At 53.6% G+C, this 27,056-nt stretch overlaps 1 protein-coding gene across 5 annotated transcripts in view; it reads right to left on the bottom strand.

Moving 5' to 3' along the window:
- Positions 1–24,517, bottom strand: part of SLC66A2 (solute carrier family 66 member 2) — a 51,416-nt gene extending 26,899 nt beyond the window's left edge. Inside the window, exons 1-4 of one of the 5 annotated variants that reach the window (XR_007121811.1) lie at positions 24,328–24,517; positions 23,617–23,959; positions 16,478–16,611; positions 8,614–8,667 (exon numbers count right to left, since the gene is read on the bottom strand). Coding sequence is in view for 4 of the 5 variants with exons in the window: in XM_047696765.1 (XP_047552721.1) it covers positions 8,614–8,667; positions 16,478–16,611; positions 23,617–23,819 (391 nt within the window). In the remaining variant the exon portion in view is untranslated. The other 4 variants (XM_047696765.1, XM_047696767.1, XM_047696768.1 and 1 more) reach the window with 4 other exon arrangements.
- Between the last annotated feature and the right edge of the window lie 2,539 nt (positions 24,518–27,056).

Raw genomic sequence — 27,056 nt, 5'->3', positions numbered from 1 at the left:
ACCAACTTCTCGTAAAAGACTTAAAACAGCGTCTGGCGGGGCGCCTGGGTGGCTCAGTGGGTTAAGCCGCTGCCTTCGGCTCAGGTCATGATCTCAGGGTCCTGGGATCGAGGCCCGCATCGGGCTCTCTGCTCAGCAGGGAGCCTGCTTCCCTCTCTCTCTCTCTCTGCCTGCCTCTCTGTCTACTTGTGATCTCTCTCCCTGTCAAATAAATAAATAAAATCTTTAAAAAAAAAAAAAAAAAACAAAAACAGCGTCTGGCACATACCGAGCGCTCAGTGTCAGCTACGTCGATGACAAAGTCTACTGCATGAAATCCTCGTGGCCAGAGGACCATGTCCATGTCTTCCCCGCCCACACGGGGGCAGACGTACCCACGCAGCTCCAGGGTGAGTCCCCCTGTGCTGCTTCCCAACAAGTCCTCCATTCCCAAGCCCAGCAGCGGACCCGCACCATCTGGGAACCAGACTCAGCAGAACTCGGGGACCAGCCAGGCTCCCCCTCCACTCAGGTCTGCAAAAGCACTCCCTTCCCCAGGGGCAGAGTCCATGCTGCTGGGGCAGAGGCTGCCCCAGACACACCCGGGTCTTTCTGAGGTGACAGGATGCAAGGAAGCACCCCAAGAATCGTGGCAGGATGCAGGGACCCACTGGCAACCCAACCAGACACAGGGTTTAGTCACTGAATGAGGCAAGAAGCCATGAATCCCTGCCCTTATCATCAAACATGGGATGCGTGGAAGTCTGAGGAGGAGTGGGATCTTCACAAGCTTTCAAGTGTCCCCCAGAAATAGGTACAAACCACAGAGAGAGGTGTGGGAGCCAGGAACGGCGCCACACGGCCCCTGGTGGAGGGAGAGCACAGGGGACCATGAGATGAGCTGCCTCAGAGCCCTCAGTACCCCCGAGGAGCCTCCAGGAACCCCCAGGACCACCCCCCTGTGACCCTCCAGGACCCCCAGGATCCCCAGGACGAAGGTCTGGAACTGACCCCTGTGAGCACAGGACAGGAGCATGGGACGGCTGAGCACACGGGCGGCTCTGGGGACCCGTCCCTGCACTGGCGAGTGCACGCTGAGGCTGGTGGGCTGGTCTGAGCCAAACCTCACTGTGGCCCACAGACGCTGGAATCCTGCTTTCCAGAGCCAGCACTGGAGGGTCTGGTGTCACCAGGGAACAAGTCAGACACTTTCTCGCAAATAGCTGAGAACAAGCTGTGCACTCCCACCCTAACTTTGTGGCCTTTCAAAAAAATGCAAATGTTTAAAAATCAAGTCTTCATGAAAACAAAGCCACCCTCACTCCTTCCTTCAAAACCCTGGATCAGACTAACACGCAGCTCTGGTCACACGCCCCCGCCCAGGCACGACTGCTCATCTGTGACTGCTGAGCACCTGCTCAATCTGGTGCCACCGTCCCGATCTCCAACCCCACATCTGCGGGCTCACGCTCCAACAAGGAAGACGGGGTGCCAGGCCCCATGGGGGAACACATAGTGCCTCAGGGGTCACCAGAGGAAGCCTGGGGTGGGTGGCCTGCAAGGCTCCTGGTGGGAGGGAGGGGCTGGTCAGGAGGCAGCTGGCTCTCCACGGCCACTCTGCCCAACCCTCCAAGCCCACTCCAGCTTAACCTCTGCCCGAAAGGGATGCAGCGGGTTAGCAAAGGGCCATGCAATCCAGTTGCAGGACTAGAGAACTGTGGGCCACGGGGTTCACCGCACTGACCCACCTTCCCTGACCACCCACACACCAGCCTTGCCGGGCAGGCCTGCCGATTGGCAGGCCACCACTGCGAGGGGGCGATCCGGGGACCCAAAGGCCCCAGAGCGCCCCCCTGGGAGCGGAGTATGACTAACCAGTGAGTAGGAACACCAGCCCTTGTTCAAAAACGCTGTCCTAGGGGGGGCCCGCCATGCCCCCGGAGTTGACCTCTGAGCAGATGGGCTGGCCTTCGGCACCCCTGAATTGCAGGACCCTTCCTTCTTACTCTGTTGGCTTGGGAGTCCTTTGTGCTGTGACTTGTGCTCAGCGGGGCTCCCTGCCCTGGGCAACGGGAGGGCCCAGGCTGAGAGGCCTGCACTGGCCTCCACGGCAGGCTGCTGGCTCAGGCCCTCGGAGCCGCAGGCGGTGCTCGAGGCCCCTGTGCTGGACGCAGCAGGAAGAGTAGCAGAGAGGCCGAGCACCGGAAACGCAGCTTCTCCCCAAATCAAAACAGCACTTCAGTTCAAGTTTTAAGGCTGCTTCTAAATCCTTACCGGAGGACATGACCTTCTGTTTAGGTGAACGTCCTGCCCTATCCCCCACTGAACAGAAAATCAACCGTGGACGGGCAGGTGCACCTTCAGGCAGTTCTAAGCAGAACCAGAGAAGCTCCCTGTTCTCCCGGCCTGAAACCTCCTCCACGACGGGAAGGCTGTCGCCTCCCCGGCAAAACAACACAGCTGGCCGCCCGCGTCCCGGGAAGTGTCCTAACCTCTGTTTAATAGAAGAGCATCTGAGACTCGGCCCGCGGCCCCCACCACTCCAGGGGGGCGGCCACTACGCGCCCAGCCCCGCAGTGCTGCGGGTTCTCCAGGGGCAGCAGCCGCCAGCACTTCCCAGCCCTCAGCTGACTGCTCCAGGCAAGCACGCAGAGCCCGCAGGGCGCTACTCCCCAACCACTCAGCGACAGAGGCTGCAGGGAACACCGTCCCCCCCAACCTGCTCCTGGGACTGAGGTCCCACACTGGGAGGGCCGAACCGTCCCCTCAGTCCCACACGCAGAAGAACAGGGGCGTCACCCCAGAGAAGCTGGTGCTCGTGAGCCAGCAGACCTGCTCCGCGTGCATCAGACAAAAACAGCCCTCCTGGGGCACAGCAGCCGTGGAGACTGCCCTCGAGATCCCCCCACCTGATGAGCCACTCGTGCCCCCCTGGCGCTACCCACCCAATAGAGCCATCGACCCGCCCGGGGCAGCTGCTCTGCTAGCCATGGGCAGAGGCGCACAGGGGAGTGTGATTCCGACGGAGGCCGGCCACCCAGAAGCTCAACAGGGGGGACCCAGGAGGGTCAAAGACAGTGAGACCCACAGCCCTGCCTGGGGGAGGACAGGTTCAGAGATGGCACCAGACAAGCCCACTGGCACATCAGCAAACAAGCCCCCCCACCAACGTGGGGGCGGGGTGGATCCAGGAGGCAGTTGCTACAGTATTTTATAACACACAGTTTTCAAAAAATGTTTGAGAAATGCAAAGAAATGGGAAAGTGGCCGATACACAGAAGAAAAATAAGAGGAAACAAAACTGTTCTTGAAGGGGCACAGCCCCTGGACTGAGCAGAAATGACTTCAAAACAGTCACTGAAAGTATTTCAAAGAACCAAAGAAAATCATAAAGGAGTAAAGGAGAGCATAATGACAGCGTCTCTTCAGTACAAGGGCATGTGGGCGGCTCAGTGGGTTAAGCGTCTGCCTTCAGCTCAGGTCATGATCCCAGAGTCCTGGGATCCAGTGCCTTGAATTGGGCCCCCCACTCAGCGGGAAGCCTGCTCCCCCCTCTCCCACCCACCCCGCTTATATTCCCTCTCTCACCCTCTCTCTGTCAAATAAATAAATAAAATCTTTAAAAAAAAAAAAAAAAGAAAAGCAGTACAAGATAGAAATTATAAAAAAGAACCAAATGGAAATTCAGAAATTGAAAAGTACAATAACTGAAATAAAAATTTCACTACAAGGGCGCCTGGGTGGCTCAGTGGGTTAAAGTCTCTGCCTTCAGCTCAGGTCATGATCTCAGGGTTCTGGGATCGAGCCCCACATCGGGCTCTCTGTTCAGTGGGGAGCCTGCTTCCTCCTCTTTCTCTGCCTACTTGTGACCTCTATCATATAAACAAATAAAAATCTTAAAAAAAAAAAAAGAAAAAAAATTTTCACTACAGAAGCTTAACACTAGATTTTTTTTTTAAGATTTTACTTGACAGAGAGAGAGAGAGCAGGGGAAGTGGCAGAGGGAGAAGCGGGCTTCCTGCTGAGCAGGGAGCCGGATGTGGGGCTCGGTCCCAGGACCCCAGTGCTCGGTGGGGAGTCTGCTTCTCCCTCTGCGCCTGCCCCTGCTTGTGCTCTCTCACCTGTTCTCTCTCTCAAATAAATAAATAAAATCTTTTTTTAAAAAATAAAAGATCATCAAAAGAATTAATATACTAGGAAACATCTGCTTAATCCAGAAGCAAGCAGTAAGAAAGGAGAAGACATACGCGGACATAGAAGACAGAAAAGGAGAACAGCAGACACAAGTCCAAACACATCAAAATAACATTCAATACGAATGGATTAAATAACACAAATCAAAGGGCATAATTGCCAGAACGAATTTTTTCTAAATTCTACTATATGCTGTCTACGGGAAACACACTTTGGATTCAAAGATACAAGTAAGTTTAAAGTAAAAGAATGAAGGGGGGGGCGCCTGGGTGGCTCAGCGGGTTAAGCCTCTGCCTTCAGCTCGGGTCATGACCTCAGGGTCCTGGGATGGAGCCCCAAGCCAGGCTCCCTGCTTAGCGGGGAGCCTGCTTCTTCCTCTCTCACTCCCTCTGGCCCTCGCCCCACTCATGTATGATGTATCCTCCCTCTCTCTCTCTAATAAACAAATAAAATCTTTTTTTTTTAAGTGAAATAAGGGAAAATTTTTCATCAAACAACAGCAACCATAGGAGGTCTGCAGTAGCTATACTAAGATCAGAAAAGAAAGAGACTTTAAAACAAAAAAAATGACTAGAAATAGGGGGACAATTTATAATAAAGGGCCAATCCATCAGTCAGATAAAAGTATAAACGTATAAACAAACACAGACATGCCTAACAACAGTCCTCCAAAACAAAGGAGGCAAACCCGACAGAAGTGAAAAAGAAAACCAAGTAGTTCAAAAATAGTGGAAGATTTCAATATACGCTCTCAGTCATGGGTATAACAACCAAAAGGGCGAAGGAAGACGTGCGCTCTAGGAAACTGACAGTCTCTCTCCACTTCCACCCAGCAAAGGGTGTCGTGCACGTGGGACATTTCCAGGACAGACCTTCTGTGACCCCATGAAACCAACCTCAGCTTAAAATGACCGGAATGATATAAGGTATATTTTCCAACTACATGGGTTAAGTTAGAAATCAGTTACAGATGAAAATCTGGGGATTTCACAAATATGTGCAAATGACACAACATATATAAATTAAAAAACGGGTCAAAGAAGTAATCTCAAAGGAAGTTAAAAAGTATTTAAGACCAATGAAAATGAAAACACCACATGCCAAAACTTTCAGGGTTAACTGAAAGCATTTATTAGAAGTTTACGATTATACATGCTATACTAAAAAAGAAAAAAGTATCTCAAATCAATAATCTAACCTTCCACTCTTAGGAAACTAGAAAAAGCAAACTAAACCCAATGCTGTAAGCAGGAGAGAAGGAAATACTAGAATCAAAATAAACACAGGAGAGAATAGAAACACAACAGAGAAAATCAACAAAACCAAAATTTGGTTCTTTGTGGGGGGAAATCAATAAAATTGACAAACCTTTAGCTAGAACAACCAAAAGAGAGAGCGAGAGAGAGAGAGAGAGAAGGGGACTCACACTATTCAAGTCAAGGACGAAAGAGAAACCACCTGCCCAGAAACAAAAATAAGACAAAAGTACACATCAGCAGATTAGACTCAGTGGACACATTCCAAGCAACTAAGAAAAGTAACTAAGTAACTAAATAAAAGTTACTAAGAAAAGTAACTAAGTAAGTAAAAGTCACTAAGAAAAGTAGCTGAGGAAGAAGCAGAAAGTCTGAAGAGACTTGTAAGAAGAGACTGACCTGGTAATTTTAAAACTTTCCACAAAGGCAAGTCCAGGCCCAGAGAGCCTCACAGGACAATTCTACCAAACATTTAAAGAATCAATAAGCTTGTGATGAGAAGTAAACAAGCCGCAGAGACCGAGAGCATTGCGGGGCGAACACAGACAACGCCGTACTGTGGCCATCACACCTGCTGAGACTAAAACTTAATTATTCTAACCACTATGAAGATTTTAACTATGTAATATGATAATCACCACTATGACGGCAATCATACTACAATATATAAATGTATCAAAGTGAAATGATGTACACCTTAAATTTCCATAATGCTATAGGTCAAATATATTTCAATTAAAAAACAAAAAACCTGCCATAAAGGAACATAGCCAGTAAGCTCGTGACATTGGCCTTGGTGATGAGTTTTTGGACCTAACTTCAAAAGCAAAGGAAAAAAAGCAAAAATAAGTAAGTGGGACGACATCAAACTAAAAAGTTTCTGAACAGCAAAGAAAACCACGAAAGCACACAAGTGACTATTTTAATCAAAGAGACAACAGAGCTGGGGCGCCTGGGTGGCTCAGTGGGTTAAGCGTCTGCCTTCGGCTCAGGTCATGATTCTGGGGTGCCAGGATTGAGCCTCGCATGGAGCTCCTTGCTCAGTGGGGAGCCTGCTCCTCTCTCCCTCTGCCTGCTGCTCTGCTTGCTTGTGTTCTCTCTCTCCCTCTCTGTCAAATAAATAAATAAATCTTTAAAAAGAAAAAAAAAAAGGACAACAGAGAGCAAGCGTTGGCGAGGATGTGGAGGAAAAGGGCCTCTCATGCACCATTGGTGGGAATGCAAACTGGTGCAGCCACTGTGGAAAACAGCATGGAGGGTCCTTAAAAAATTAAAAGTAGAATTACCACATGATCCAGCAATTCCACTACTGGGTATTTATCCAAAGAAAACAAAACCACTAATTCAAAAAGATATATGCACCCCTATGTTTACAGGAGCATTATTTACCATAGCCAAGATCTGGAAGCAGCCCAAGAGTCTGTCCACTGCTGAATGAACAGAGAACATGCAGTGTATATGTACAGCGGAATATTATTCAGCATAAAAAAGAAAAAAGTCCTGTCATTGGCAACAACATGGACGGACCCTGAGGGCATTATGCTAAGTGAAATAAATCAGACAGAAAAACACAAGTACTGTATGATCGCGCTTATATGTGGGATCTAAGGAAACAAATGACAGTCAGTACAATGACTGATGTTAACTAGACTTACTATATACTCGAACCACATATGTCAATTACACCTCAATAAATCTTTTTAATTAACAAGGAATTGATACCAATCCTTCATGAACTTGAAATGGAAAAGGAAAGGGGCACCTCAGTGGGTTAGCCTCTGCCTTTGGCTCGGGTCTTGATCTCAGGGTCCTGGGATTGAGCCTTGCATCAGGCTCTCTGCTCAACGGGGAGCCTGCTCCCCTTCTTCTCTCTCTGCCTGCCTCTCTGCCTACTTGTGATCTCCCTCTCTCTGTCCAATAAATAAATAAAATCTTAAAAAAAAATAGAAAAGGAGGGAACACTTCCCATTCACAACCTGACTTAGAAGACCAGTACTATCCTGATACTAAAACCAAAGTCATCACAAGAATTTAAAAAATGGGGGGAGGTGGGGCCTGGGTGGCTGGGTCATTAAGTGTCTACCTTCAGCTCAGGTCATGATCCCAGGGTCCTGGGATTGAGTCCCGCATCGGGCTCTCTGCTCGGCAGGGAGCTTGCTTCTCCCCGCCCCCCCCTCCAACCACCTGCCTCTCTGCCTACTTGTGATCTCTCTTCTGTCAAATAAATAAATAAAAAGTCTTTAAAAAAAAATACTAGCAAACAGAATCCAGCAACTTATAAAAAGGATTACACATCACGATCAGATGGGATTTATCCCAAGAATGCTATGTTGGTTCAACATACAAAAATCAATGTAGAATAAAGGACAAAACCACATGATCATCTCAAAAGACAGAGAAAAGCATTAGACAAACTTCAACATCGTTTCATGATTAAAAAAAAAAAAAAAAAAAAACACTCCACAAACTCAGAACAGAAAGGTTCCTGCTTCATCTACATGAGACATCTGTGTAAACTGTGCAACTTCATCAGGCTCGAAGGCGACAGAATGCCTTCTCACTGAGGCCAGGCACAAGACAAGCATACCCATGCCCACCATTCCTAGCCATTCCTAATTCTAGGGTAATTAGGCAAGAAAAAGAGAAAGCATTCAGATTGGAAAGGAAAAAGTAAAACTACCTCTACTTGCAGATGACTTGCAGATGAGAAACCCTAAAAAATGTACTAGAAAGAATTTAGAACTAAAGAATGAGACCAGCAAAGCTGCAGGATACAAGATTAATATGTGAAAACCAATTTTATTCCTACAACATAGCAATGAACAATCCAAAATGAAATTAAGAAAACAATTCCATGTACCATAGCATCAAAAAGAATAGAACACTTTGTAACAAATTTAACAAAAGCATTCCAAAACTTGTACTTTGATCATCTGTTCCCCCCAACACACACACACACACACATACACGCACGCACGCGTGCAAAATGGGCAGGTTTCTAGAACTAGCTCATGCTTAAAAATAGCAGGCTATGGGGTTGGTTAGTTCGCGGGAGACATGGCCGCCTTAGTAAAATGAATCACACATGGAGCAGCAGGACAGTGAGGGCTGAGCTGGGACAGAGCTGCACAGAATGAATGAAGCAGAGGGTCCAGGGGGCCGCCTTGTGCGGTGTGGTACGTACCCAGATATGACCGCCTGGGGGGGACCTTGATTTCTTCATCCTTATTATCTGCAGCTACATTTAAAGAAAGAGAAACAGAAAGGAGGAAGAGACAGAAACAGACTGGTTTGAACACTGGTCAGCAGCGGTGGCTCCCAGCCCTCTTTGCATTTCTTTACAAACAAAAACAAAAACAAAAGACATTGGAACAGAAGGACAGACCTTGGCTTCTGTGTTTTAGGAAATTTACTTCCTGAACTATTTTACCCCCAACCTACCCTATTCTCTTCCTGTAGAAGTGCCTGGAGCAGGAGGAGGAAATCTTGGCCGAAAAATGAAAAGTCACCACATTTTCACTTAATTTGTAAGGTCGGAGGTGCCATAAAGGCCACTGCACGGCTGCTAGGCTGAGAGAAAGAGAAAGCAGATGCTACTTCGATTCTCCCCTAAAAACTCATCCATACTCGAGCTTTGCTCTTGTCCCAGGGTCACGGCCTTCAGAAGGCCGCCACAGAAAGCTGTTTCCGGAGCGCGCTCAACGAAACGCCCACTGGGAATGGGGCCAGTTCAATCCGAGAACCTGACAAGCGTGTGGCCCAGAGACAATGCGGCATCCGCCCCACCAGGGAGGAACTGGAGGAGTCAGGGCAGCTGCACCTGACATAGCACGAGATGACTCTGTGCTGGGGGATCCCGCTCCTCCGGCAGCCCAGCCCCACCGCAGACCCCCCAACACGGTGCTGCTAGACAACAGCCCACAGCCCTTGAACACACAGCCAGAGTCCCTGCATAGTGGAGCCCAGGACGGAGTCTGAAAGACGGAGGGAAGAGTCACTGGGCCCAGTTCCCTGTCCCCTGCCCCAAGTAATGAGGCTCCACCCATAAAAGGACAGACTGCAAGCAAACAGCTGGGAGAAAATGCCAGACTGGCTCCGTGCGTGGGAGAGCAGGTGCCCACAGACCCTGCTTACAAGTAGTGGCTGCACAGCCCACATGAGGGCTCCCTGGGGCCAGCAGCCCCAGCCACACGCCTCACCTCTGCACCCACTCCCTCCCCCACTCCCCTCCGGCAGCTCCTGCCCTTGAACACCCAGGCTTTGCGGAGTTCCTCAGCTTCGTGATTCGATTTCTCTCCTGAGACCGATTTCCCCACTCACTGACACTTCCTCTAAGGATCAGGTTCCAAAGTGCAAGCGGGAGGGGACGAAGGGGACACAGGACACACTGCTTAAGTTGGCTCCGGGGGCAGGCCGGACCCCCACACGCCATCTGCCCTCTTGACTCAGGCCACATCATGCCCAGCGGACAAGCAGAGCTCGGAAGCACGCCAGGGAGCAGGGTGGGGCCAGGGGGAGGCCCAGGAGTGAGAGAACATGGCCCATCGGGCTCTCTGGGCAGCACCACGGGGGAAGGAAAAGCAGCAGCTGGTAGGGAGTCATGGGTCAGGGTGAGGAGACTCACCCCAAGGACAGAGTCAAGCCACCTAAGGTTTCCTGGCTACAAAGCAGAGAACCGTCCCTGTGCAGGACAGACTGGAGGTGAGCCAGTCCTGAAGCTGAGAGCCCAGGTAGGGACCCACGGTCCATGCTGCCCACGTGGTCCAGGCCTCCCAGCAATGCGCCCACAGTGACGTCAGAGCCTCACCGCTCCCCGCTGGATGCACCCCTGGGTTCCTGGGGACCGTGACCACTCCAGGCTACAGAGATGATGCTGCATGGGCTCCAAGACCAGATGAGAAGAAAGACACAGCTCCCACCCGGTTCTCTCCCAGACCCACCCCCTGAAGCCTGGCTGCCGTGTTGCAAGGAAGCATGGGCCACGTGAGGAGGCCACATGACCATGTCCCAGCAGACTCCCCAGGCACGTGAGAAGCTAAGAGGAAAGGAGGGAGGGAGGGACACAGAGAATGAAGGAGACCCAAGCCACAGAGACTCCAGCAGGAGCTCAGACAGGAGAACTGGCTGTCCTAAGCGCCAGAGGACAGCTAGGGGATGGCGGGCGGGAAGGCTGGGAGCTGCCACGAGCCAGGGCACATGCGGTTTCCAGGGGCTTCAGGTCCCCGTCGTGGTGTGAGAGCCACTGCAGTAGGCATGTGGAGAGACCAGTTGGAAGGAGCAGAGCATGGGGGCCATGGAGGGCGAGGGTTCCATGGACAGGACGACCCAGAGACCAGGGCGCCAGGGGGGTCCAAGCAAAATGGAGATTCGACGGACATCAGTTAGGGCTGTAGGCAGGGGAGACACAGGATGTGTGACCCGTGTCCAAGGAGGACACCTATTAACCCTGAGAAATGCAGAATGGCTCATAGACAAACACCTTCCAGGGGCTTGGTGGGGGGGCGGGTCCTCAGCTTTCATTCTCAAGGATGGTATGTGACCCTCCCCCACCCACTTCCCCAGCCAATTCCATCCTGGAGCTTGGAGTGCCAAGACCTGGGGCCAAGTCAGATGAAGGCGACCACCTGACTCTGAACCAGAGACGAGGTTCTTTCTTCAATAAAAAGGAACCAGGAAGCCAGCAGTGTGTGCCCGTCCCTAAGGAGCCACTCTTCCCAGCGACTCTGAACAAGGTCACAAGGTCATCGATGGTAAGAACATATCGTCCTGGGACCCCCAAGAAAACAACGTTCCAGGAGACTCCTTATGGAGAGCACCGCGAGCAGAAGGAAGAAGGCCAGCCACTGTCTCGCTCCGGGGTCCGTGAGAAGCCGGTGGAAGACGTGAGACAAGACGGAAGCACGGCAGAGTCGGCTACAGGTCTCACCACACCATCTGCCACAGAACCTCCCGCCCACTGAGAAAGCCAAACCACCCCCAGTCCCACAGCTGTCCCCGGGACCAGAGTGCAGCCTCCAAACGCCACGCGCACGTAGCACACGGGCTCCTTGGAGAGATGACCGGCTCTCGGCCTGCGGCAGAAACAGGAGACAAGCATCTGGAGCCTCTTGTCACGAGATCGCGAGTCCGAGGGACACTCGTCTGTGCCAGAAGGTCAGGAGCCAACCGCAGAGGCTCCCAGTGGCAGACGGGAGTCAACGGGGCCTTCACCAAATATAATAAAAGGCAATTCAGAGAAACACATCAAATATGGGATTTGAAACCGACACACTCAGAGCAGAAAAACAACGTGATCACGGTTGCAAGATGCCGGGGAACCAATTCTGAAAACCGGCAAATAAAGAGAAAGAAGAGAAACAATGACCTGCCTTTCATTTATAAATTATAGACTGGATAACTGAACAGCGTTTACAGGGGCAGTTTTTCTTCAGAGAATCCCTCCAGGTAACAGGTGAGCAGAGACGGACAGAACATCAGCGCTCTGCAGCCTCACGGCCCATGGGTTAGGCACCGGGCACCCGCCACCACTGACCACTGATCGCCACCACTGACCTCCAAAAAGAGATAAGCCAACAATACATGTGTCCTTGTAGAAGAACACAACAGTCAGCAAAAAACAGAAAGAACTAAACCTAGATCTGACCAGACCCCTAGACCCAAAGATCTCTTTCCAGTGTCCTTCCACACGGCACACCAGAGACAAGAAGATGTAATCAACCACCACGGGTGTGGCCAGCAGAAGCCAGGCTGGGACCACGTCCGTGCAGGGCGGCTGGACGTCCCCTGCAGCAGCAAGAACCTCGTCCTTGCGCGGATGTGGCTTAGCTCTCGACTCTGCATTCCCCGCACACTTCTGGGCTGTCAGCCCCTGGCTGAGCCTGGGGTGGCACCACCCACCAACCCGCAGACCAGGTCACCTGCTGTAATGGCACACAGGCCACACGGAAGGACAGGAGGGAGGGAGAGCCTGCAGATGAGAAAGACAACCAGCGGGCGCCTGGGCAGCTCCCCTGGCTAAGCATCTGACTTCGGCTCAGGTCATGATCCTGGGGTTGTGGGATCAAGCCCCACGTTGGGCTCCCTGCTCCGCGGGGAGCCTATTTCCCCCTCTGCAGCTTAAACATTCTAACAAACCAAAATAATCTCCAAAAAAAGAAAGAAAGAAAGAGAGACCATCAGCTGATTGCAGTGTGCGGCCTGTAACCTGACCCCGGCTCGAGGAGATAAACCAGCCCAAAATGAGGAAGTGACGAGGCAGCTAGAAACTTGCACCGCAACTGCGTCCTAGATAATTAAGGAACTCATTTTTTATGACTGATAATGGCATGACAGTATTTTTTTAAAGTCCTTCTCTTTAAGAGATACATTGTGAACTATTCACAAACAGGGTATGTCAGGAATTTTCTTCAAAAACTGCAGGCGGGCGACGAGAACAGGGCCTCGGGGAGCAGCCAGAGGTGGGCACGACCACACCTCTCCCCGAGTCTGTAGATGTCTCACGTTCTCCAAATAAAACATGACAGGTGAGAAGGAAAAACACAGCACAGAAGACACATCGGACTTCACTCACGCGGTGGGTAAACAGCAGCGTCTCCGGAAGATTTCTTCCTTAAACACGTGCGTCTGGCCACCCCTGGAGGCCAAAGCCACCTCCGGGACCCACACCCCAGCCCAACCAGAGTCTGAACAAGGGCACAGAAGGAACCCCCAGTGGAAGGAGACATTTTTAAAAATTTGAGCCTCATTTTGAAATACTCCCAGTTTTGTGATAGGAGACAAACTGCAGAAGTGTCCCCAGAGTTCACAGATGTCACCTCTGGGTGGCTGGATGGAAAGCTACTTGCTTTCACTTCATACTCCTCTCTCCTCCCCCAAAATGTCGACTATGAGCATGTACAGCTCCTTCTAATCAGACAGGAAATTATATATTTAATTGTGTAAATAACCTGCTTTTTCTTCTTTGATTCCATTTCTTAACTTCCAACATGAACCAGTACCTTCAAAATTAAAAACCTCTACAAAAGACAGGTATAAAACATTTAAGTTGTTGTTATTTGTTTAGGCTTTCTATCCTCTGAGAACGCTGAAACAGGGGTATTAAAGATTTCCTTCCTGAAATACTTGAGGTGTGCATGGCCAGCCTCCTCAGGCAACCCCAACGCCCCAGCAGAAAACCACCAGGAAGTGGGGGCCGCCTGCCTTCCATGGGGAGGCCCCCGGCACTGTGGTCATGGGACCTTAGCGCTTCCAGCCTGAACTAGTCGGTGTTTCCGTCCCCCACCTTCCCACTTCCGGCAGAGGACAGGAGAGAAAACCACGCGTCATTAAAAAGTTTCCCTTAGGAGTGTGCTGTGTATCTCATACATAGGAGACACAAAAATACGTAAATCTCATTGGATTCAAGAATTAGAGATGGACCTCACTAACCCTCAAACACATCCTGCTGTGTTCTCCCATGTGGAGTTTGGGGATGGGCTCTCCGTCTGAGGCTGTCTGCACCCCCACCTCCCCGGAGGAGCCCAGGGCTCGTGAGACACGGTCCGTCCTCCGCCAGAGCGGAACTGCAGCGAGGAGGCCAGCCAGGCAGGGACAGGCCTGGGGGTGGGGGGGATGCTGTTCCGAGAAGCAAGGTCAAAGCCCACCGCAGCTGTGAGACTGCGGGAGGAGCAGAGGGAGAAGTGGACCCCCCAAAGAGCAGGGAGCCTGATGCGGGCTAGATCCCAGGACCTGGGATCATAACCTCAGCCGAAGGCAGATGACACCAGGGGTCCCTCCATTCTTCCACTTTTAACTTACTTGTATCTTTGAATCCAAAGTGTGTTTCCTGCGGACAGCATATAGTAGAACTTAAAAAAAATTCACTCTGGCAATTATGCCCTTTGATTTGGGTTGTTTAATTCATTCAAATTTAATGTTATTTTGATGTGTTTGGATTTGTGTCTGCTGTCCTCCTTTTCTTCTTTCTGTGTACCTGAGGCTGAGCTCCCCATGTCCCTGCCCTGCCAGCTTCCGAGGTACTTTCCGCTCCTGCCCCTCCGCCACGGCCAGCGCCAGAACCACTTCTTCCCCAAGTCCCTCCCGGCCGTGTCCTCTCTCCTCTTCTACTCTAAGGGCCTCTGCCGACATCAGGCCCACCCAGGCAGTCCAGGGCAACCCCCGGGGAGGCCTCAGCGCTCATCACCCCTGCAGCCCCCACACCACCTGACATGGCCCCTCACAGGCTCCCAGGTGTGGACGTGTGTGGGCTCCGTTCATCTGCTCATCCCAGAGAGGCTTCTTGTTAAAGTTCACACTGTGGCCTTATCCCTGGAAATTGGGATTCACTACTTTAACTCAATCCATTCTAATCGACCAGCATTAAAGACAGTCCTTGTGGAAGAATTTACACACAACACTAGGCGTCAAGACAGAACGAGCGAGAACCGTGGCGCCAAAGGGCCGTGGGAAGAGGCCCCACTCCCCGCTCCCGAGGTCTGCCCCTGCCCTCAGCCGCACCTGTGCCTCTGGCCTCCTGCCGGTGACTCCAGGAAGCAAGACAGCAGGTGTGGGCAGCCAACAGCCTGTCTTTCAAGCAGGGCACAGAAGGGTGACTCTAGGACTGCTCCATGGCCTGGAGGCCCACGCCCCTGCTCAGTATGTGGCACCCTACTCAGCACAGCCTCACACTATTTCCAACAAGATCATGAAACCTGGTCTCACGTTTCAGAGTGAGGCATAGGAACACTGAGCAACTGTGGGCCCCAAGCGTCTTCTCCTGCTTTTCGTCCTTCCCTGGGGGAGCGGAAACTGAACGCTCTAGGGACCACTGACCAACCCCCACCCTCCCCCCACAGGGGTGGGCGCAGACCCTGGGCCACACTGAAGGCGAGGTTTGCAGATCGGTGGTGGGGGGTGGTGGTGTGCAGAACCCGGGCCAGCCCCTCCCCCGCTAAGGGCCAGGTGGCCGGAGAAGCCCTGCTCTCAGGCAGGACCCGCAGTACAACGAGCACAGCCTCAGCTGTGAACAGTGAGAGCCGAGAACAGATTGCAGAGAAGTTAATGGGGGAGAGAGAACAAAGCCACAACAGAAGCAGACCGTGGGGGCCACTTGAGTGACACGAACTGGTCCGGGCCGCCCATCAGTGCTGGAGGCTGACCTATTTAAAGACTGAAACTGGCAAACCTTCATCTCTAAAAACAGAAGCTACCGGGGGGAAGGATCTGCTCCGATGGAGAGAAAGTAACCATCAGGACAAACACAGGAGCAGGACCTCAAGTCCCCAGGAGCCAAACACAGTCCCACAAAAACACTTCGCTAAGCAACAGCTGAGATGAAACACACGCTTCAGACAGAGTCAAATGAGAGCTATGTTCTGTCTAGTAACTGGAAAACCAGAATTAAAGCATTGACAATGCTCCCGTATGTTCACACGCAGAACATCAGCCCAGAAGGAGCTTTTTCAAAGGAAAAGGCAAAAACAAGAAGTATTTTCTATTTTCTGAGCCACAAAGTCACGAAGCAGCGTGGGCTGAGCGTGTAATTCATCCTGCCCGACGCGCAGACCCCGCGGGCCCGCTCCAGGTGACCCCCCGCCGGCCCCACAGGAGCAGGACATTGGGTGAATGGTTACCAGGCATGAGAAGAAGCTCCCAGTGTTAGCAACGAGCCGCAGCTACACGGTCACCGAACGGGCATGTGGGAGGCATCGGCCCCACACGGAAAGAAAACTGCAGTTGGGCAAATCCCCCTCTGAACCGACCGTGCCAGAGAAGATACCGAAACGTATGTCCTAACCCAATCAGAACCCTCAGGTAAACAGCCACGGTGCAGAGGAACACGTCAAGATTACTTCGTAACTTGCCCACCTTCCAGGGAAGAAACGACCCCGTGTTAAGGGAACATGCAGCACATGGGAAACACGGACGTCAGGCACTCGTTGCCGTGCCCTGCGTGAACTGAGCACGGCTCCGGCAACACGGAGCGGCCCCTGCCTCTCCCACGCACACAGGGTGAATTCTGCTTGCTGACCGAGTGCTTTGTTCCCAAAGCCGCAGATCAGATCACCAACCTGCAAAGAAACGGCGTTTTACGTTCAGCTCGTTTGTGACGCGGACTTCAGTGCAGAGCTTCAACATCAGTAACATGGTCAAGATCATGACTGCACTCTGCCAGAGAAGCGGCGACTCAAAGTGCCGTCCAAACCTGGGGAGGGAAAGAGACCACGGCGTCAGGAGGGCCCCGGGGCACCAAGGGCCTCACCGCCTCTCCCTGCCTGGGCCCCTGCCATGGCCCCCGTGGCCACCTCCCGAGCAGCCCCAGAAGGACTCACACATGCGTCACAGCTGCGGGCCCAAGCACCTGGGCCTCCAGGCTCTGTGGGGAGACACAGCAGGGTGGGCAGGGGCTAGGAGCACTCGGGGACGGCAGGACCAGGGACCATGACGGCCCCTCTGCAGGGGCACCTCTCAGAACGATGGGCAGGGCTGCCACGCTCCCCTCCCCGGGACCCGCAATGAGGGCGGGATGGGCCTCCCGGGTTCCCTCACCACACAGCCAGACGTCCCGTGGACAGAGGCCCCAGCCACCCACGAAGCCCAATTTCTAGAACACCTGATTCCCTGGGAAGACTCACACCAGAATCCAGGAATGACAGGAAGTCCTGCCTCCTGCCTGGGCTGAGTGGGGTCAATAGGCCAGAGCAGAGGCGGGCCAGGGAACCCCCCCGTCCCTCCCACCAGAGAAGAGGAGGAGGCAGCTGAGGGCACAACCTCCCACTCCTAACCTGAGGCCCTGACTCCCCCCATCCAGGCCTCACTGCCTGCTGTCCCTCTCCCTCCCTTCCCAGGCCTCGCTGCCCACTCTCCTCTAACCCGCCAGCCTGCCCGGGTCTCATGCCCTTCCTGCCGATGTCTTCCTGGTGGTGAAGTGTCACCAACTGAGCCATAAGCTCCTGGAGGTGAGACCCTCGATCTAGTGACCAGCACGAGCTGGGCCCGTCAGCAGACCCCAAACCCCAGGGGCGGAGAACAGCAGCGCTGCCCTCCGTGCACCAGCTAGGGGGTCTCTGCCGTGGCCACGAGGATCAGTGTTGACCCAGGCCCATCTCTAAGGCCAGGCCTGGACAGGGCATCCCTTGAAGCCCCAACCCCAATTCTAGCCCAGCTACTGGGGAGCAGGAATCCCACTAGGTTTGGCTGCATCACGGCCTGAGGGCAGCTCCAAAACTTGAGCTGCTGTCAAGCTTTGAGTCAAGAGACCCTGCACGGCAGCCTGACTTCCCAGCTGGTCGTGAAAAGAAGATGAGGAGAGAACCACCCGCCCCCTCCCCACCGCCCTCTCCCTCACTCTGGCCTGAGCCAACAACGTGCGCCCTGCAGAGAGGGACGGTCACCGAGAGCTGACCACTGAAGCCTGGCAGGGGCGCCCCCATGACACAGAGCTGGGTCAGAGCTCCCGGCAGGGCACGGGCTGGGGCTCCCCCACACCGCCAACATCAAACCAATGAGAAATGAAGACAAAAACTCAGCTCTGGGCTTGTTGTGAAGGTCAAGATTAGCTCTCCTGGCCGAGGAGCACACCTTTGCCTACACAGCAAGAACATGTCCCTACACGGTCGAGAAAACATGATGCTTCTTCGCACAGAGACACTGACTCTGGCCCCACTCCAGCGCGAGTCAGTTTCTCCAAGACCGAGTCTGGGGCACGCACCGCCCTGCCGGCGTCCTAGACAACCCGCACACCTCTCCGGAGGGGATGCCTCTGCCCAGGGTCTGCCCTGCCAGCGTGAGTTGGCCCAGCAGCAGAAAGCAGGCCACCGGGAGCGGGCTGCACCCAGGCCACCAGCCCGCAGGAGGTCCAGTCACCAGGAATAGCCAGAGAGTCCCTGGGAAGCGGGGAACCATGACACCAGTTCCAGCACCGGCATTCTGCACGGTTTCTGAGGTTAAGGCCTGGCCTGTGTCCTCGGAGCAAAGGACAGAGCAGTCTGGGGTCACAAAGCCTCAGGCCCGCACTCCTTGGGCCCCAGAGGAACCAGGACACAGATAGGACAACTCCATCACCACGAGATTACTCCTGCCTCCCCAGGAAATGTCACCTAGGCTCACCGGGAATCCTGCTGCTTCGTGTGGACCCCTCCTTCAGGAGAGGAGCTGAAATGCTAAATGGTCAGAGCAAGAAAGGGCCAATGGGCCCTGGAGCTTTCGAAGCCAGCGGCACAGACCGGGAGAGCCCACAGACTCCACCCTAGGCTGGTTCCACAGCCCTCGCGCCTGGACCCACCGCCTCTGGGCCTTGCCTCTTCCGTAAAGGGCAGCTATTACCCCAAAGGCCATTAAGGACACTTCTAGTCCTTTCTAGGAACTGGATCCCACTGGTTACCCAGCTGACCCCAGGGGTCAACTCCTCTAAGGTGAAGGCCAGACAAGGGGACAGCAAAAGTTCAGTGTCAGCCTAAGGAGACAGGAAGTGCTTCCTGAGCAGGTGGGAAGGACCCCAGTAAAGCAGGGTATTCTGGGGCTCCTCACACCAAGCTAACTGCCAGTTATGAGGCTGAAGATGTGCAATTTTGGCCATTATGTGAGAAAGGCCACTTTTTTTTAAATTCTCAACAGAAACAATGACCAGAAAAACTGTGGGCAAAGAAATCAAGGTTTGCACTTCCCCTTAAACCCTACACCAAAAACTGAATCCAGATGATCTCAGTATTTACAATAAAAACAAGACCATCTAAAGCAAAGTAAGAGGGCACAGAGGTGAATATTTAACTGATTTTGGAAAGACAGGCTAAGCAAGATACAAATTTCAAAAAGCACAACTTTCGACAAGCAATATGCAAAAGACAAAGTAAATATGAAATGAGGATCAATGTCATTAGTAACTTTTAGAGGCTAATTAAAATAGAAAGATACCATTTTTTACTTATCAAATTGGTTAAACTTTTTTTTTCCTTTAAATCTAAGAACTAAACTGACAGAGATGTCAGCACTTTGTCCTCTCTGGCCTGAGAATGTGTGTTGGCACAACTTCTCCTGAGGGCAGATGATAGGAGAGCCCACCCGATGAGTGCAGGGCGTGCTGCTCAGATAAGCCAGTCTGAAGGGTTTGTCTTTCCCCCTAGGAAGACACACACTGCAGGAGAGGCGATGTTTCACCAAGTCTGAGCAAAAGTTTCTACACGGGACACCTTCTCATGTCTTCCAAGTAACAGAAAAGCTCCAGTAGAAAGAAGCTGTCTATCTCCTTCCCCGTGTCACACTGACTGCTACACCATTAGCTGAATGTTACTGTGTGCCCAACAGGGCCACATCTCTGATACAATGTGAGCAGGATGCAGGATGCACACTGCGTCTCTGATACAATGTTACCATATGTAATACAGTCTTACTACATCTCTGACAGGATGTTGCCCTCTCTAGTGTTCCCTTATTTCTGATACAATGTCACTGCATCTCTGATACAATGTTATTAAACATCTAACACATTACTGTCTCTGTTACAGTGTTTTCACCCAATTAGAATGGAGCTTGAGAACCAGCTCTGTGAACGCAGAAGGCTAGGGCTGGAAGGTCCTGTGATACCTGCACCCCGGCCTCCTGCACCTCATTCTGCCCTTCTCTACAAAATCACAAGTCTGCAAACATCAGTCATGAGGCATCATTTAGCCCTTTGCCTGGTTTCTCCTGACGCCACTCTTCAAAATACTATCTGTAAGCATTTCATAGAATATAACCTGCTGAATGCTACGTTTGCGAAAGGATGATAAGAATTGTAAGAAATAAAGGTGCTAGAGGGGGCACCTGGGTGGCTCAGTCTGTTAAGCATCTGCCTTTGGCTCAGGTCATGATCTCGGGGTCCTGGGATTTAGTCCCACATCAGAGGGGGAACTCAGCTTGGAGGGAGTCTGCTTCTCTCTCCCCCTCCGCACTCATGCTTTCTCTCAAATTCTTAAAAAGAAAAAAAAAAGTTTTAAAATTAAAAAAAAAAAAAAGAAAGAAAGGCACTAGAGTTCCACAAGTTTTAGAAAACCCATGTTGGGGTATGTGAGTGGCTCAGCGGGTTAAAGCCTCTGCCTTCGGCTCAGGTCATGGTCTCAGGGTCCTGGGATCGAGCCCCGCATTGGGCTCTCTGCTCGGCGGGGAGCCTGCTTCCCTCTCTGTCTCTGCCTGCCTCTCTGTCTACTTGTGATCTCTCTCTCTCTCACTGTCAAATAAATAAATAAAATCTTTTAAAAAAATAAGTTTAAAAAAAAAAAGAAAAAAAGGAAAACCCAGGGTTTACCCAGCTCAGTTCTCCTCTGCCGCACAACTGCGAGCCACTCACAACCCTCATACCACAAATCCGCAGGGGTCTTCCCAGACCAGAGTTCTGAGGACTGTGGTCTCAGCCGGCTTTGGGAAACACACTCTTCAGTTCTAAGTCCAGCCCTGGTCTAGTATAGACACAGCTTCCGTCTCACCTGGAGCCCACCACAACCCATGTTGTGTACAAGGTACACCCCACACAGCACTTCTGCTAACATGCAAACCCCATGGCATCTGGACCAGGGTCTGGAACGCAGGAAACCCTCCAACACCCGCTAACCCACGGGCTGCTGCTAACCCGTAAAGGCTGGAGGACCCAGGAGTGGGGGTTTCAGAGGCTCCAGAGAAGAAATAAAAGGGAGGATGTGCACCCCTCTCCGAGGAGTGGGGCCTAGGACTTGGTGGGCAGAGAAGCCCACATGACTCCAAGTCCTGGACAGAGCTCAGCCCGTCTGCCGGGCTTCACTGTGACCGCAAGGACTGTCCTGCGTGAAATGCAGGAAAAGCACACCCCTGGGCCAGAGACACTCTGGAGGAGGGACCAGTGCCCTTGGCCAGCCCTCCTTCCACCCCACACACTGCTGCAGTCTCCTGGAATGTGGGCTGAGGGCAGTCCTGTGTGTTCACATGTCGCCACAGAACCGCTCGGGTGACCCGGGGCAGCACAGGGTGCTGACTCTGGGAAAGGACCAGTTGGATGGATAGAAATAGACTTGCCAGTGGATGAAGTTTAGAAGCCCACAGTTGAGAAGCCCAGTGCTCCATTAGGAGAGCTCCAGACTCTGCTTCCCAAAGTCTCAGGCCCTGGAGTGGGGACAGGACTTCCAGCCCACATGTCTGTTAAACCCAAAAGCCCTGAGACTCGGCATTCAAGAAATTAGTGTAATTGCGGACTTCTCCAAACCAGGTATTTGGATGTACATTAGCTATTCTATCCTCTTTTTGCAACTGTGAAGGAGAAGCACACTAGGAAGAGATCTCCTGACTGATCTTTTTCCTCCCAGTGCAAGAGAAAACTTGTTCCTCAACCTCAGCCTGGGAGACCCCTGAATGACCCTCCAGTGCACTCGGGATTAACAATGGTGTCAGACACAATTATATTTCAGGAGGGGCTTCTGTTCAACCTCAGACTTGATTAAAGCCATTTTATTTTTTTTTAAGATTTTATTTATTTGACCGAGATCGCGGAGCCACCAAGGCGCCCCCTAAAGCCACTTTAGAAAAAGCCACATGTCACTGTAAGGCGAGTGATCTCTGCCCCCAGCGAGAGGGAAAGGAGGAATCTTCAAAATGTGCGTTTTCAACTTGTGCCAAAGAAAGAAATAAGCACCCATGAGCCCTCCTTCCAAAGTAGCCTCCTAACCCAGAGACACACCTGGGGATGTGACAAATTCTCCCTGGAGGGGCTGACTTACTGGCTCACCTTTTAAAAGCCCCAGACAAGGGCAAAACTAACACACAGTGAAAATAAATCAAAGGTAGCCTGGGGCCTGGCACCACTGGATGGCCCCATCCTGGATGGAACACAGAGGAGAGAGCAAACCTCTGGGCTCAGAAAACTCCTATCTGGGTTGTGATGATGATGGGAAGGGGACATTGTCAAAACTCCTCAAACTGTGAACTTATGATGGGCAGTTTTATTTAATGTAAATCATACTTCCATAAAGTTGACTTAAAAATGAATTAGCAGGGCGCCTGGGTGGCTCAGTCAGTTAAGCGGCTGCCTTCAGCTCGGGTCATGATCCCAGGGTCCTGGGATTGAGCCCCACGTCAGGCTCCCTGCTCAGCTGAGAGCCTGCTTCCCCCTCTCCCTCTGGGGTCCTCTCTGCCTACTTGTGTTCTATCTGTCTGTCAAATAAATAAAATCTTAAAAAAAAAAAAAGAATTAGCAAATAATGTGGTTAGTCCATTACCAAAAAGCCAACAGGAGGAGCCAGAAGCAGAGCTCCGGACGCCAGTTGCCTGGAACTCTTGTCCCACTTCTGCACTCAGCCGTCCTCCTCCTGAGCAGGCTGAGCAACCTGTCTCACTATATGTGTGGACAGTCAAGAAGAAAGTTCCAGACCTCTTCCATCTTAGAATGGGGCTGTAATGGGGCACCTGGCTGGCTCTGTCTGTTAAGCACCTGACCCCACTCAGGTCATGAGATCAAGCCCCGTATCCGGCTCTGCGCCGGTCACACAGTCTGCTCAATAGTCTCCTGTCCCTCTGCCTCTTCTCCAACTGCCACCTCTTCCTCTCTTTAAAGAAAAAAAAAAGGCAGTCATAAGACACCATTTCATTTCCTCTAAAAATGCCCCCTCCCAGACATGCGTGGCTTTAGCAACTATTAAAATTAACTTCAGACTTCCTCACCAGAATGCAAACGATAGTAAGAGCAAGCGGTACTGGGACTGGCAAGGAAAACACAGTCTCTTAAGTAGTACCCAGAAAATTGCCTTTCCTATCAGAACGGAACAAAACTGCACACACAACAGACAAGGCTGAGGGGACGGCCCTCCCCGCACCCAGCCCCTGAGCTCTTTCCTGCCGGGCTCTGATGTCCCCTCCTGAGGGGCTCCGTGGTCAGTGGTATGCCCTTCCCACAGCTCGTCACTTTTGGTTAGTCTTAATTTCTTCTTCATTCCCTCTTTCGTCTCTCCTGCCCCCATGCAATCCTGAGGGAAGGAACCGAGCTCAAGGACCTCGCCCAGCACCCAGTCGTCTGCGGGAAAATCTCTCCCCAGGTATGAGTGCCATGAAATGAAGACGAAGGCTGAGAGTCTCCACTCCAGCCCCCCATTTTTCCTGGGAAATGATCGCGCGCAACCGGCCAGCTCCTGCCACCAGCCCCACCCCACTCCGGAACCCCAAAAAGAGAAAGCCATCTCCCTGGAAGCACCCCCATAGGAAGCCCCCAACTTACCAGAAGAGGATCCGTAAAATATTAGCCACCAGGAGCACCAGACACACGTAGGTAGAGAAGCCCTCAGCGTTCTGAGTCCTCCGGATGTCCCTGTACTGGGGGATATACGGCACGACCCCTCCGAAGACCATGGCCCCGGCTGCCCCCCAGGAAACCAGCTGGTGCAAGGGGACCAAAAGCCAGTCCAAGCCTTCAGCTTCCATCCCGAACACCTGCGTCGCCCTGCCCGCCGACGGACGTCCCCCCGGCCCAGGTCCCCGCTGCTCTCACGGGCTCCCGGATCGCGCGCTGCCGGTCACCCCCGCATCGCGGCTGCTGCCCGGCGACCCTCCGCCATCGGGGCCTGGCGGGAGAGAAGAGCTGAGAACTCCGAGCCAGGGCAGCCCCCGCCGACACCGGAGCCCCCGCGAGCCCTCCGCGCGCGAGCCAACCCCGCGAGGGGACAGAGGCGCCGGGCGCACGGCGGGGCCCGCGGGTCTGGGGGGGCGGCTCGGCCCGGGCGGGGCGGAGCGCGCTCGGAGGGAGGGAGGCCGGCGGCTCGGCGGCGGGACGCCCGGCCGGGCGGGGGCGGGGGACGCGCGCACGGTCCGAGGGGCTCCGTCCCGCGACCCGCCGCCCGCGCCGATCCCCGAGCTGCGACCCCGGGGCGGGCGGCCCTCGCGCTGCGTCCGCGTCCACGCGCGGCCTGCGGACCCGGAGCGCGATCCTCACCCGCGGCGGCCGCGCCCGCGCCGGCCCCGCCCGGTCTGTCCTGCGTCCTCCGTCCGTCTGTCCGTCCCAGCGCCGCAGCCCCGCCTCCGCGTGACGTCACAATGCAGGAGCCCCGCCCGCCCGGGCGCCGGGCCAAGCGGCGCTGGGTCCTAGAGCGCACCGCACAGCGGGGGAAGGGTCGGACGTCGGGGGCGCGGGGGCGACGTTGCTCCGCCCGCACGCCCGGGCTGGGGTCAGGAAGCACCTCCCCGGCGAGGCCGCGCCTCCGGAGCCCGGGACCCACGTGGGCGCGTCCGCACCTGCGCCGGGGCAAGGGGCCCTGTGGACGCGGCGCGCCCCCGAGAGCGGAGGACCCGCGCCTGCCTCTGGCCGAGGTCTGCGCGAGGCCCGGAGCCCTCCTCCCCTGGGGATCCCCTCTCGTGGGGACGGGGGCAGCGTCTGCGCCCCGCAGGTCGTGCCTGAGCGCCCCCAGGGGACCCCCGCGGTCCTTCCACGGCCGCGTATTCTGACACCAGTGTCAGGCTCCCTTTTCCGAGGGGCAGGCCGAGCCCGAGCAGCAGATGTCAGAGGCTAACCTGGTCTCCCGTGAGGCTGAGGGGGCGGCCCTTCTGGGGAACCAGGCCCAAGATGTCACTTAGGGCGGGAGCCGGGGCTGCCTGCCGCAGAGTGTCTCCACGCTGTAACTTGCTAAGTGCTCCGGGCTTCATCTGAGGCACACAGTTCCTGGAGGTGAACTCACAGGGTGTCCGCTGACATAAAGAAACAAGAATTCCAGAGTTTCCTGACCAAGGGGAGCCCCGGGGGCCTCAGGAAGGTGCTCTGGACAAAGATGCTGGTGGGCTGGGCGTGCGTGAAGCCCACGGCCCGGTGGGATGGAGGGGCACTGGGGACACTTGTGAGAAGCCAGCCGGCCCCGTGTGCCCAGCACCCTTACAGTTGGGACTCAGCGTGGAGAAGACCAACTGCAGGGCCCCAGGACTCTGTCTACAGAGCAGCTCCCCTCACGCTCCTATCTCCACAACAGCAGACCTGAAACACCCCCAAAGGGAATGTGGTCCTGGGGCCACACACCTGGCTGGCCAGCTTCCCACTCCAAGGTGCGGCCTGCCCTCCTTCCTACCAGGCAGGTCTCAGAGAAATCATGGAATAGCTCCAACCTCCCTGAGACTAAGGCCCAGACAAGTCTGGTGCACTGAGCAGGAAAAACACAGGCTCGTTCTCAATCCCCTCCCATCCCCGGGGCTGATGTTAGGGATCTCTGAGTCGAGGCTACTCAGAGTATCCCCAGGAAACAAACATCAGGAATGTGTAGAGGGAGAAAAACACAACCACAACCACGGACAAGGCTGCTGTGGCAGGGCAAGGAGGGAAAAGTGGGTGTTCCCACCCAGCCTTCTCTCCCCGAGCTCCAGGGGCCCTGGAGGCTTCACTCTGTCCTGGGGGTTGGAGTGAAGCTTCCTCCTGACTCTCACTGTAGCGTCCGGAGTCACAGCTGCTGATCCTGTTCATCCGGGCGTACTCGGGCCAATCGTTGCCATCGTGGCCGTTTCGGAGCCATCAGGGCTGTCAGGGGAAGCGTCCACACCAGACCGTATCTACAGAGTCCAGCTGCGTGGGTACAGTCTGGCGTCCTTGGTCCAGGACTGCACCCCACAAAGGTCTCCAGTAAGGCCAGCTGATGACTGGAGAGTTCACTGTTAAGTCCTTTTAAACACCAACCATCTGGGTCCCGAGGTGTACTCACTGGCCTAGAACCATCCGTCAGTCAAGCAGAAGGGAGGACAGCTCATCCAACATGCTGCCTCATCCCATGGCTTCCTGTAGTCCCAAACAGAAGGAGCCAGCCAGGCTGTGCTGGGACGGAAAATAGCCCCCAAACGTATCATCCTCACCCCCAGGACCTGGCAATGTTACCTTATTAAAAAAAAAAAAAAAAAAATGCAGGGCCCCTGGCTGATTCGGTCAGTGGAACGAGCGACCCCTGCTCTGAGGCTGTGCGTTCGAGCCCCACGTGGAGTGTAGAGGTTACTTAAAAATAAAATCTTCTAAGATAAATAAAAATAAAATATTTTTGAAAATGCAGGTGTGATTAAGTTCAGAGTCTTGCTCTAGGGAAATGGTCCAGGATTATCCGGCTGGGCCCTGTGTAGAGACGGAAGGAAGGAAGGAAGGAAGGCAGAAGGAAGGAAACTTGACACACGGAGGAGACTGTGTGAAGACGGAGCAGAGATGTGGAAAAGTGGCCCTGAAGACTGGATTGGCCCAAGATGGTAGGAGTTGTGCCCAGAGAGGCAGGACCACCCTGTCACTGCTGCTGGGGAAGACCACGCCACTAGGCTCTTCCCCCACGTGGGAGGGTGCCACCAAAAGCCACCAACTCCTCCAGGAGCCCTGTCAGAAGCTGCCTAACCAACGGCATTTCTAAAATGAAATGTAAACCAAGGTGACCTTGGTCCTAGGAGTCGGGACATTTTGGGCCGACCCCAGGTGGCTGTCACCTCATCTCAGGAAGCTGCAAGGAGACTGGACAGAGGCTTCACTCTGGAACTTGGGTGGCAAAGTGCAGGAATACTGGACTTCCAGAGTCTGCTCCAAAGCCCGAAGTGGTCGTCCCTGCTGACCCTCCCCCACAGCCCCCCCACCCCTGCCACCAGAGGCTTTCTTCACAGTCCAGCCACAGCCTCCACTCGTGAAGTGGGTGTGACAAACGTGTATTTCTGTGCATTCTG

Source organism: Lutra lutra, chromosome 12 (assembly GCF_902655055.1).
Source record: "Lutra lutra chromosome 12, mLutLut1.2, whole genome shotgun sequence".
NCBI lineage: Eukaryota > Metazoa > Chordata > Mammalia > Carnivora > Mustelidae > Lutra > Lutra lutra.
Note: the sequence above shows the minus strand (reverse complement) of the source record. Positions and strands in the feature narration are given on the sequence as shown.